General features: G+C 39.0%; 1 protein-coding gene across 1 annotated transcript; it reads right to left on the reverse strand.

Annotated features, from left to right (window-relative positions):
- Positions 1–470: 470 nt before the first annotated feature.
- Positions 471–2,685, reverse strand: btg4 (BTG family member 4). The gene is made up of 4 exons (NM_001016397.2): positions 2,476–2,685; positions 1,809–1,946; positions 1,539–1,734; positions 471–812 (listed from the first exon to the last, which is right to left on the reverse strand). The coding sequence occupies exons 1-4, from the start codon at positions 2,646–2,648 to the stop codon at positions 621–623; spliced, it is 699 nt and encodes a 232-aa protein (NP_001016397.1). The 5' UTR covers positions 2,649–2,685; the 3' UTR covers positions 471–620.
- Positions 2,686–13,686: the final 11,001 nt, after the last annotated feature.

Genomic DNA, 13,686 nt, shown 5'->3' on the forward strand with positions numbered 1-13,686 from the left:
AAAGAGGAAGCCACACCTCCTTACTAGACACTATATGAGACTGCAAGGGGTGTGGACAACCATATGGGCCAATAAAGGAGCAAACTATAAACTGCCCAGTAATAAGGGATCTATGTGAAGAGGTAGGGATATCACTCCATAGGGCATTTAACCCTATGGGTCCCTACACATACATCAAAATTATAACCATTCATAACATTTGTGTCCAACATTTATGGACCAAGTCCGATGTATCTACTAATAAAAGGTTAAGATACAATTGCCCAAGTTTAATTTTTCACTGTGCGCCATACTAGCTAATGCATGTCTAAAAAGGTGGCTATAGAAAGTACATGGGTTTAGGATTTTCCTACATATAGATTAAGGACCATCTTGAGGCAAGTGTTTTCATGTTCTGCTTAAACAGCATTCATATTGTTTGGTCTGTAAGATTCTCTTTAATGCGAAATTCTCAGGAACAAGACAGGCGATTATAAAACTAGTTAATTTATTAATTTTTTTTAAAATAGCCTTTGGATAGTTTGGAGCATGACAAACACATAAAATAATTTAAAAAGTTCCATAAAAACATTTCATGTTTTAAAACAAAGAATGATACTTTAAGTGCTATGATATGGCTATCATCGTTTCATATTCACCCAGTGGTATCTATCAACACGAGGGCCTGAAAAAGCAGAAGACTGTCTGAAGGCTTTGTAGGATTTTTGCGGAGGATAATAAGGCATGGACTGATGCTGATACCCATCATTTGGATAATGCTTTCTCCGAGGATATTGGGACCACGGTGGAATGGTTTGAGTATAGTCTGCACACTTGAGGGGAAAAAAAAAAAAAAAAAAAAAGTTACACCTTTCCCATTTTCCATTGTTGCACTGGCAGGTCTTGTCCTTATAAATACCTGAATCACTTCTTGTGATATATACATGGAAATAATTGTATAACCAAATATCAGCTACTTTCTAAAGTATTCACCATTCTAAAGGACTTAATTCTTATATCTGGGATACTAGGAAAGGCCACTGGCGGCTAATGGAGCCAGCCCTTCATTAGCCAGTTAGTCAGTTTGTGAAGTCAGAAACATCTAAATGTAAGGAAGTTGGTGCCTTGGGTTTGTGGACATGGGTTTTATGTGACGCTGCAGTAAACATCTTTGTCATTAAAAAATCTAATATTTATTTATCTGCCGTTTCCGTGCTTGGATTGGCAGGTCACGACTAAGTACAAATAGTTATGGCACCCGACAATAGAACCCCAACATTTATCCCCAAAGTTATAATCAGGTTTGAGTTAATTGGATAAAAGTACAGTCCCATAATATTTCTTTAGATTTTATCCCTGCCTACTGGGTTTATGCTTTGGATCAGAATTCATTTGATATTGGCAAATCAAGCAGGCTCTGGTTAAAAAAAGCTTGCAAAAAAAAAAAAAAAAAAAAAAATCAACTTTCTTATTCATCCATTTAATTCTGAAAAATGGTAAAGTGCAATATTTAAAAAAATAAAATAAAAGCCACAATGTTGTATACATTTCCATATTACCTGGTAAATGCTGTTGGGATTGCTAACTTTAGGAATAGTCTTTGGCTCTTTGTTAGTCGGTTCTTCATCAGAAGAGGTACCAGAATGATAATCCGATGTTGCCTTCTCAACAGCATTGCTAATTCGTTTAGGTACATTGCAGTCATCTTTTCCTTTGAAGTTTGCAATTGTAAAGGGATCATTTTTCTCCCCATACCTAAAGAGAAATCCATAGCCTCAGTTAACTGCTTCTTGCAAACAATTCCCACTCTGTATAGTCTATATGCTTACCTGCAGCATACTTCAAATGGATCAACCCATATAGTCATCTCCTTTGGCAGGCCAAGGTCATTGAAGTCCACATTACTTTCAGCACAAGCTTTCTCCAGTACTGCATCTACAGCTTGGCATTGGTTAATTCTTATACATCTTGACAGAAGTGAAAACATTACAATATAAGGCACAAACTATGCCAAGATTGTCCCACATTTGCTGATGAAATTAACCCGATACTCTGAGGCTGCATGAAAACAGCTAGTGAACAATGGAGCTATGTTTATGGAAAACAAATGTTTCTGAACCTACAGTGTCCCCAACCTAAGAAGTGGGTACCCACCTTTGTGCTTCAAAAGCATTAGGGTTTCCATGAAACCTAGACACCAACCTCACACATACTGACCCAAATACTCATGAGGCTAGTCTGCTAGAAGTCACATTAAAACATTCAACTTGTGTGAAAAAAAAAAAAAAAAGTGGAGAACATTCATGTAGTACTTTCATAAAGTGCATTATGACCAGCATGACAGACATGTGGCTAGTACTAATATTTATTTTGCTAGGTAGTCATAGGCTGGAAGTGTTTTCATAAAGAAAACAAACAGGTGGGGCAGGGGTGGCAGAAGGATCAGTCCAATACGTGTTTGCTAGACCATTTGCACCTTTCTATGACCCATCTTACCGGAATGCTTGTCCTTTTGTTGGATTCTCCGCATACCAATGAGTCTTATATTTAGCAAATAATATAGTGGTTAATTTAGCTGCAAATTTTTCAATTTTCTGCTTGCTCAGCTGCTTGTGCTTTTTCACCAGCATTGTGAGGAACACAACCGTGGCGGCAATTTCTTCTTTCATGGTTACTTTGACTGCAGCACAGAGGATGGAAAAGCTGGAATACAGATGCAGGATATTTAAAAAGGCTGAAACCCAGATGAGCATTGCTTAATCCAGCCCAGATAGTTCGTTATTGCTGCACAATAACCTATACCCCCAGAATGATTATTTAATCAACAGATAGGTCACTTAACGTACTGTATATACTCGAGTATAAGCCTAGTTTTTCAGCACCCAAAATGTGCTGAAAAAGTCACCCTCGGCTTATACTCGAGTCGGGTGCCATGGGTCCCTCTAGACTAGCGCCCTCTCTCCTTTGTGTGCAAATTAGGCCCCCCGCAACCAGACCCTCCAGTGCCCTGGCCTAGGCTCCCACTAGCAATACTTATTCCCCTTACGTGTCCTCCGGGACTAGGTCTGCTGCCAGTTTGCCAATGCGCAATGAGCGTGGGGTAGTACTCATATTGTTTTTGTTGACCATCTTCTCCGCTTATAGAGCTGGTTTACTGTTTTTCTTTGAAATAAATATTGAAAAACATATACCCCACTGATGCCTCAATTAATGTCAAAACTTAGCAGTAGCGGCTGCATTTCCCACCCTAGGCTTATACTCGAGTCAATAAGTTTTTCCAGTTTTCTTAGGTAAAATTAGGTACCTCGGCTTATATTCGGATCGGCTTATACTCGAGTATATACGGTAATATATTTATTCCAGTTTGGAGAGATTCTTTAATAGTTTATAAAAGTAAATATTGCCCTTCTACATCTTGTCCCTTGAGCCACTATTTAGTGATGGGCTGTGTGCTCCCTCAGATCACATGACTAGAAATAATGCAGCTTTAACAGGAAGTAGTGTGGGAGCAAAAGGCAGAATTCCGTCCATTAATTGGCTAATGGGGCCTAGCATGTATGTGTGCACTGAATCCTATGATCCCAGGAGGCAGACCCTAATATTGGGTAATCCAAAATTTCCATAGCACATACTTCTAAAAACATATTTTAATAAAAATTGTTTTAGATGACACAGGGTTTTACATATACGCTCATTTATAGAATATATTTTTATAGAGACCTACATTGTTTGGGGGGTATAGTTTTCCCTTTAACATTGTTGTCAATCAAATTCAGCAATACCTCCATTTTAGCAGGGGAACACCAGCAGTGTGAGAATCAAAAGGGAGTCGTCACCACTAGCCCTTATAGCACACAGGCAGACATAACTCCCTTGCAGCCCTGATATGCCTCTCCTTATACATTCATACAAGCCTATATTGACTGAATGGCACAAAAGTTTAAGGCAGGACAACCAAGAGTACCTGTGGGTTTTCCAATAGCTGCTTAGTCATCAACCTTACCAATGTAATGGCTTTTCCATATATCTCTACATAAAAGGTCAGGCCCAGACTGGCAATCAGCAGATTCTGGCAAATGCCAGAGGTGGTGCAGTCAGAAGCCATAAGTCACTATTTAGTGGCCCAGTGGGGGCACTGTTTGGGCCTCTGTGCAGTTTACATGCCAGGGCCTATTTTGAATCCCAGTCTGGACCTGATGGAGATAGATTGGGTTTTGCCTCCCATACACAATCTATTAACACAAAACACTGCAGCCTTTATTAATGTATAGTGAAAACATCTTAATGAATATATAAAAAATGTATTAAAACAAAAAACCCCCACATGACATAAGGAAGAATACCTTGTCTTGCAAAGTATTCTCAAATACCTAAATGCAGCCCTGGAAAACCACCAAAACACCACAATATTTTCTATAATCAAACTAGTACAAGGAAGGTTTTAAGAGGATTATGTACAACTTAAAGAAGCCAAACAGGGTCCCCTATGTCTTGTAAATGGCTCCCAGTTGAGTACCAACAATGTATACTTCACTTTCTGGTGTCAAACATACTGTATTGAACAAAGGTCACATGTGCCTGCACCCAAGAGTATTTCATTCATTCAGGTGCAGGCACAAATAGGCAATTTTTACAGTAGGGGGGACATATTTTAGGCAAGCGTTTTTCCAATTTGCTGAAAATATCCACCCTACGCCACATCTGCCATCAGCCCATGATTCAGGAATATGTAACTCCAGGATGCCAAATTAGAGGCTGATGCTTTGCATCTAATCATCAACTGCAGTGAGGTAAGGCTTCTGGTTGGTGGCTCTTAGTCTGGCATGAAGTGTACACATGGTTAACCATCAGATAAGCACCCCAGATATAAATACACTGAGTTTTGCAAACAATTCTGTTACAGTCATCAACCCTAGAAGCAGAGGATTTATTTAAGTTGGCCTTATCTTCCCTTTTACACCATCCTATCACATAGGTCTCACAGACTAAAAGGAGTTTTAGAAAACACTACTACTTTTAGAAATGAGAATTCCATAGGCAACAATGTTAATGTTAACTGATATATTCCAGTTCAATTTAAAAGTGGATTCTCTAATTAGAATGGTGAGCAATTGCATTAGTGGAAACAGGAATACTTGTAATAATACTGGTTATCATCTACCAACAAGTGAGCTTAAAGACACACTGAAACATACCACATTCTGAACACAGCTCATGTCTACAACAAAAGAAAAATTAAAAACAAGGATTTAGATTAGTGCCTTTTGGCAGTTACTCTACATCTACTCAAAAAGCATTCTATCCCAGCTCCACAATTTGATCTGGACTGAAACCAAAAGTTTAATCATGGTATTACCATTACATACAAAGCCCCATACTGTTGCTGCCCCAGCTAGCCACCATCACCATACTAACCTGAGTACAAGCTTGCTTTACAGAGCAGTACTTTGCACATTCAGGATTAAATAGTCTGGCTACTTCACATTTCTCACACAGCAGCTGTTCTGCATATCTGTAATTGGGGGTCAGGAGCAAATGCATTGCCAGAGCCATTAACTCTTTCAGATGCACTTACAGAGTAGGGTATAATTTAATTCACCTTTAAGTTAACTTTTAGTAAGTTATAAAATTGCCAATTCTAAGGAAGTTTTCAATTGGTCTTCATTATTTATTTGTTATAGTTTTTGAATTATTTGCACTCTGCTTCTGCCTTTTTCCAGATTTCAAATAGGGTTCATTGAACTCAGCAGCCAAAAAACTATTGCTCTGTGAGGCTACAATTTTATTGTTATTCTTACTTTTTCTTACTTATTTTTCTGTCCAGGCCTCACCTGTTCATATACCAGTCTCTCATTCAAACCACTGTAATCAGTTCAGCCTTTCTAGCTGGATTTTTTAGACATGTCCCTGAATGATCTGGTAACCCTAATATTATCTATTGATCCAACACCATCCTACCGTTTAACTCTGACTGTTTCTTACAGTTTGCAGGCAGGATGGCTGGTTGCCATTCTCAATAGTTCTGTAACCCATAGCAACTCATAGCATGAAGCCTCCACTCTGTCTGACACAGGAGGGTTATTTGCAAAGGTGAAGCAAAGTGAACTGGAGTAAGAAAAACTGATAGAATTAAAATTTTAAAAACACAAAAGCTCAAATTTCTGGCAGTGGGCATTATTTATTTATTTTTAGAGCTAAAGTGCATGGGAGATTTTGTAGGAGGGATGTGTAATTTACATGAAAGGTTTGCCATGCGACACAACATGCCTGTTGAAAGGAAGACTGCGTTTTGCATCTGCATCTGACAAGATATGTCTGATAGTGTCTGACAGACTTTTTCTTCTCATTTAAATACATTGACTGTCGGATGTAGGAGCAGGAACTAAACCCACCATAATCTTTATATAGCTTTATCTGGTCTGACTACAGTTATAGTTGTTACATTACAGTTGTGGGAAGCAGATTTGATACAATCTGACCGACAAAATCCGATCAAAATCTCCCGTGTAGTTTAGCCCTTAAAAAAATAAATAAATATTTTTTTTATTAGCAGGCCACATCTTCTCTATGGGGCACTTGGCAGAGTTAATTGCACTCACAGGGCCTCACATTTAACATTAGCCAGATATAGTGGCAATGCGTTCAAGAAACCCTGTCAATGCTGCAGGCCTGGACTGGGATTCAAATTAGACCCTGGCATCTGTAATACACAGAGCCTCCAACAGCCCCCCCAAGCCCAATAAATAGTCACTGGCTATGGTATTTTACAGGAGCCACTCTGGCATTTGCCAGAATCTACAGATTAAATAAGAGCTCACTACAGGAAAACTCAGCCACTATTCATTCCTATAGGATTTCTATAAATGGATTTATTAATAAGTAAACTCTAACTTTCACCCATTGATAAATTTGCTTCTAAAAATCCCATAGATTAGAATAAGATAGATAGAATAAGAAGAAAGTGAGTGAATTTTTCTGCGGTGATCTTTAATCTCATATTTTCATTAATTTGTCCCTTGAGGTTGCCACCTTTTCTTGAAAAAAAATATCTATATTTCTTTGTTTTTTCCCTTTAAATAACATTGGCACAGGGGAGGGCCGAGCCGACCGGAGCGTCCTAGGCAACCCGGTCAGCCACCTCGCCCCTGCACCTGTGCTATCGCACCCACAATGGGGTGTGCAATGTGAAGCGATAGTTCACCAAGTAATGACATGTTGAGCAATGAAAACTTAGGGTTGGTCTAGGCATAGGCAAGAGAGGATCCTGCCTGGCGCCCCCCAATCGTTTCGCCCTAGGCAGCTGCCTCTTCTGCTTACCCCTAGTTCCGGCCCTGCATTGGCATCAAGCATCATTTTACTGGCCAGGCCAGAAAAATACTGGGCGGGTGGCAACCCTACTGAAAAAGGGTTCAAATTAGATAAAGGTCCCATCATTCATTGTACCAATTAACATTATCTTATCCTGTAGCATCCCAGCAATTCTTTCTGTGAGAGAACATTTATGGTATAGATAACTAAATAATATCAGGCAGAAGTGTGAGCAATGTAATGAGATATATAGTCTGAGCCCCAGTGTGCTGCATTTGGGTGGAGTGGAATGGGGTTTAGACCTATGAACTTGCAGCTTCAGAAACCATTTACACTGTAACTTTAGTATTGTGCATGCATTACTGGTGTAATGCCACCAGAGGGCTGTAACATGCAAAATTAAAGTTGGAAACTGTCAGCTATTTCTTTCTAAAGGTCTATATGTGGTTTATGGAAAAAGAAAAATATAACATTGGATTACAAATCAACAGATAAACAGAAATCACTCTGGAGACAGAATATATGTACTGTGTGTTATACAATAAAGGTAATTACTGGATGAAATATACAGATCTCCAGAGACTTGTTTGTTAAGTTAATATACAGATCTCCAGAGACTTGTTTGTTAAGTCTGGATGGTTTGAATGGAGCCTCTACACTGTAATGAATGAACATGAACCTGTACACAAGACAACTATGGATACACCACCCACCCTTTTGCTGGAACATTGGATTTTAGTATCACTACAGTAAAATTCTAGAAACATCACAAGACACACAGATACCAACCAAGATACCAACCAAGTATTAAAATAAAGCACTCCCCTGGACTCAAACAAAATTATTTTATTTCAATCATTTTTTAATAAATAAGGTATTAAACACATGGGCTTTCAATCAGCAATATATATCTATGCCAAATGTACAATACTGTGATACTTTAAATTGCATCCAAGAACCCTGTTATAGGGCAATTGTACGTGGGGCAATGTGTGGCCACATAACTAGCAGCTCAATGAAAAATGGAAAGAAAACTCAGAATTGCCCCATTCAGATTTTCAGGCAATTGCCATACATGTGAATGGGAGGCACCCCTCCCAATTGCTTATGGGGCTAATAAACATTGTAGGTGCAAAACGCTCAAGATCACCACATGAGCCATTGCAGTTGTTATCAATCTAAATGTTAACTATTAGGCTTGCAGATTGGGCCGAGGGATTATTATAACCTGTTCCATCTTGTTGGAAGCAGAAGCTTGAAGCTATATGTTAGAGCAATACTGGAGTTATGCTAGTTATCATATGCTGCAGGGGTTCCAAAACCATGGGGGTCAAAGCAATTATGATAGCCACACATGGACTCATTTGGATAATCAGTTGGATATCAGTTCAGTTTGTATTGGTAAAATTGCAATGTTCTGATTCAGTGAGTTAACCTGATGGCTGAATAATTGCATTACATGAGAGCATGAAGGAAAGCACTGGCTAGTGTTCTGGTCCAACTTGAAGCTTAAAAAAGGAAAGTGATTTTGGCATTTTACTGCCAATAAGTAAGGAGCCCTAGAAGCTTTATCCATTTGCTTAAGATTGCAGCTGCCATTTTAGCTTGGTCTTCATAGCTTCATAGCTTACTGCTGTATAGCTTTAACCATTATAGCTCATATTACAAATTCCTAAGTGCGGGGGAGGGAGCAGTGCTTATGGCTGTAATAATACAGAACTTTCTGATAAAGCTTACTTAGTTTTTACCTTTCTTTCTTCTTTAAATAACCAAGTTTGCTGATTAAATTCAATTTAAGATGAAATAAAATGTATTAATAAATTGAAATATTTTCTGCATCTTAGGCCGTCACCCGTCACTCTAACCTCGTTGTGATTGATATACTTTTTTTTCAGGGGATGTCATACAAGCCACCAGATACTGTCACTATTGTACAACCCCATTTTAAAAAAGAGGATGTTTTGGCAGTACTGCATTAAAAGCAGACACAATTCTGTAATGGAAATCACTGCATGGGCTCAGGAATACTTCTAAAAACCATTGTTTTTGAACACAGTTTGTCACTGCACCCACAGCAAAACCCATATCTATTTAAATGATCCAGAAACACCACCACCCTCCCTGGGCCCAAGCTTATTTAAGATGGACTAAGGCAAAGCAGAAAACTGTCCTGTGGTCTGACCAATCAAAATGTGCGATTCTTTTTGGAAGTCATGGAGGCCAGGTCCTCTGGGCAAAAGAGAAGAAGAATCATGTAGCTTGTTATCAGCACACAGTTCTAAAGCCAGCATCTTTTATGGATGGTATGGGGTGCATTAGTGCACATAGCAAGGGTAGCTTGCACATCAGGAAAGGCACCATTAATGCTGAACGATACATACAGATTTTGGAGCAACATATATTGCCATCCAGACAATGACTTTCTGGGAAGTTCCTTACGGGAACTGAGTAGTGTTGTTAAAAGAAGTAATGCAACACAGTTGCCCCTTTCCTAACTTTTTGAAACTTGTTGCTGACATCAGATTCAAAATGAGCATATTTGTTTCAAAAAACAATAACATTTCTCAGTTTCAACATCTGATATATTGTTTTTATACTATTTGCAACTATGGGGCAGATTTATCAAAGTACGATACAAAAAAATCCGTTATCCGGAAACCCATTATCCAGAAATTCCGAATTACGGAAAGCCTACCTCCCATAAAACAGTACCTTGTACTTGATCCCAACTAGGATATACTTAATCCTTATTGGATGCAAAACAATCCTATTGGATTTAATACATTTTTTATTGATTTTTTTTTAGAAATAAGGTATGGAGATCCAAATTACTGAAAAATCCCTTGGTCCCTTGATACCCTTGGTCCAGCATTCTGGATAACAGGTCCCATACCTGTATTGTGCTTTTTAAAGTACGAAAAATTTGTATCTCGAAATACGAAAAAATCGTATCTTACCGTATAATGTCCGAAAAGTACGATTTTTTTCTTATCTGAACAATTGTAAACTGCAGGAGAACCTTTCTGACTTTGATCCTTCTGTGCATGATTTTGAAAGCCTCCCATAGGACTCAATGGCACTCTGCAGCTCCAACCTGGCCCAAGGAAAGCCTCCCATAGGGCTCAATGGCACTCTGCAGCTCCAACCCGGCCCAAGGAAAGCCTCCCATAGGACTCAATGGCACTCTGCAGCTCCAACCCGGCCCAAGGAAAGTCTCCCATAGGACTCAATGGCACTCTGCAGCTCCAACCTGGCCCAAGGAAAGCCTCCCATAGGGCTCAATGGCACTCTGCAGCTCCAACCCGGCCCAAGGAAAGTCTCCCATAGGGCTCAATGGCACTCTGCAGCTCCAACCCAGCCCAAGGAAAGCCTCCCATAGGACTCAATGGCACTCTGCAGCTCCAACCCGGCCCAAGGAAAGCCTCCCATAGGGCTCAATGGCACTCTGCAGCTCCAACCCGGCCCAAGGAAAGCCTCCCATAGGACTCAATGGCACTCTGCAGCTCCAACCCGGCCCAAGGAAAGTCTCCCATAGGACTCAATGGCACTCTGCAGCTCCAACCCGGCCCAAGGAAAGCCTCCCATAGGACTCAATGGCACTCTGCAGCTCCAACCCGGCCCAAGGAAAGTCTCCCATAGGGCTCAATGGCACTCTGCAGCTCCAACCCGGCCCAAGGAAAGCCTCCCATAGGGCTCAATGGCACTCTGCAGCTCCAACCTGGCCCAAGGAAAGTCACGATACCGAAGCTTGAATGAATCCAAAATTTTCGTATTTGGCGCGGCAATATGATTTTACGCTTTATGTCGCAAAGTATGAAAAAGTTGCGCAAATGTACAAAAGAGTTGCAAAAAATACACAAAAGTTGTAACCTTTAAAAAAAATACGAATTTTTTGTATTCGGACCTGTCGTACTTTGATGAATGAGCTCCTATATTTAAATGATTTGCAAATCATCTTATTCAGTTTTTTATATACATTTTACTCAATGTCTCAACTTTTTTAGAAACAGGGATGTAACTCTCTACAAGGCCCACAGCCTGTAGGAAAAGGTTTTGTAAAACATTCCAGTAGCTGGTGAGTGTCACTGGGATTTTATATCTATAATTTGTTCACAAGTAAGTATCTTACCTGTACCTGTTTGTTATAATGTTTTGTATTCATTTCCTGGTTACCCCTTGCCTCCGTTAAGGAGTAGAGAGGGTGTCCTGCTTCTTTCAATGCCCAGAAGGTCAAGTGGATCACCAATGGTGGCTGTGTCTCACTTAAAACTTTAAATTGTCACCCCTCCAGTCCTCACTTCTTCACCACTCCCCCTCCCATACTGATCTGTCCTGCTTCCCAACATCCCTTTCCTCTTTGTCACAAGTTAGTAAGACAAAGTTAGTTAGGAGATTGCACTATAAGTCTGGGATTTTCTATTTATTAAATGGAAAAAATTAAATATCTAAAATTTTCTCTAATACATATTATTTCTTTTCTGTTTTATATGCCAACAAATACAGAATAGCACAGGAAAAAGTAAATTCATTTATCTATAAAAATTTAACTCAAATTGTGCCCTCAGCAACTCATAAACCCACTCTTTGTGTATATTTTGAACGTTCACAGATTCCCACAGATTAAGTTGTGCTGAGAGATACCATTAGAGTTACTGAAGCACATCCGGTAAAGAGACTTTGAACTTTCTACTGTTGTTGCATTCCCTACATGCCCAGGCAAGCCCAGGGTATTTACACCAAATACTGTCACACAATGGATTACGTTGACTCTCCAAAGGAACAATGAGGTGAGGCATCAACTCTGCTTCCTGCAACGCCTTATTCACATACTATTTGCCTTTTCTCTTGCTACATATAAAATAGAACATACAAGCTTTAACAGTGAAATCTTTAATGGAATAACAAAAAAGCAGAAGTTAGCAACTTTCCCCCATATGTAATAAAAGGCGCTAAGTTTGCCCAGGCGCAGTAACCCATGGCAACCATTTAGATGTTTGCTTTTAAACAGATGAACAGAAAATTCTACCTGCTGATTCGTTGCTATGGGTTACTGCTCCTAATTATTTGTTATTTGAATCAGTGGTGCCTTCATCTGAACTCCTTTTGGTCTTGCATGTTGTTACTTTATTACTGTAATTTCGTTACCGCCTGCACATACCTGTTTATTATGTTGAAAAACTTAATATGGAACTTGGGGCCAATTTATATTATCAAGCAGCAAAGTAATAAGGGTTCTGTTTAGTCTAAGTACATAATGAAGGATACCTGCTTTGTATACATTTGCTGAGGCACTGTTTGGGTTGTCTTGGAAGAATATATGCTACCTTTGGATTCATACACGTGATAACACTACTTTAATCATAAATGCAATATGTCTATTTCTACAGAAACGCTTGCAAGGGTTACCTTTGGATTCATACACATGTGATAACGCTACTTTAATCATAAATGCAATATGTCTATTTCTACAGAAATGCTTGCAAGGGTTACCTTTGGATTCATACACATGTGATAACGCTACTTTAATCATAAATGCAATATGTCTATTTCTACAGAAATGCTTGCAAGGGTTTTCTGTTTTTTGTGTGGAAATGTAACAAGAAAATTTGAATCAATATTACCAAGCTTAAGAGAAAACTATACACCCAGAATGAAAACCTAACCAACAGATAGTTTATATCATATTAAATGGCCTAATATAGTATTTTACCAAACTGGAATATATATCAGTAAATATTCTCCTTGTGACCTAACATGTATGGGTGACTTGGCTTGTTTGTGTGCACTGTGTATTGTATGATCCCAGGAGGCAGCCCTCAATTTTTAAAATGGCAATTTTCTATTTAGAATTACCCAAAGGCACATACTACTAAAAAAATATATTTGTACAAAAATGATTTATTTAGATAGGCATGGTTTCACATATAAGCTGTTTCATGCAATATATCCTTCCAGAGACCTACATTGATCAGGGGGATAGTTTTCCTTTAAACAAAACTCATTGATGTTTGCAAGATCTGTCTTGGTTTTGCTTTTCTTTTTGGAGAAATTAATGTGTAAGCTCCATTGGGGCAGTGCTGATGTGAATTATGAAGAGTACTGCTTAAAATATAAGCACCGTATAAATTAAAAATAATATTAAAAAAAGTTATACTAGTAAACATCTATGCCTTATTTTTCCTCCTTGTTATTTTGATGTGTTTTTCATGGATGCATCAGTAACTTTTTTGCCAGCGACATGAATTCTATGTTCCTAGAAATTAAGAGTTAAATATGGGAATTCTGGTAAGAAGATTCTGTTGAACTTTTGGTGGATACTTATTGTGGACTAGAGTTTGCCTGGTGGCGCTATACTGGCCGATATTGGTCCTTTAAACTGATTCGCCAGCTTACCTGCCC

Source organism: Xenopus tropicalis, chromosome 7 (assembly GCF_000004195.4).
Source record: "Xenopus tropicalis strain Nigerian chromosome 7, UCB_Xtro_10.0, whole genome shotgun sequence".
In the NCBI taxonomy this organism is placed as follows: Eukaryota; Metazoa; Chordata; class Amphibia; order Anura; family Pipidae; genus Xenopus; species Xenopus tropicalis.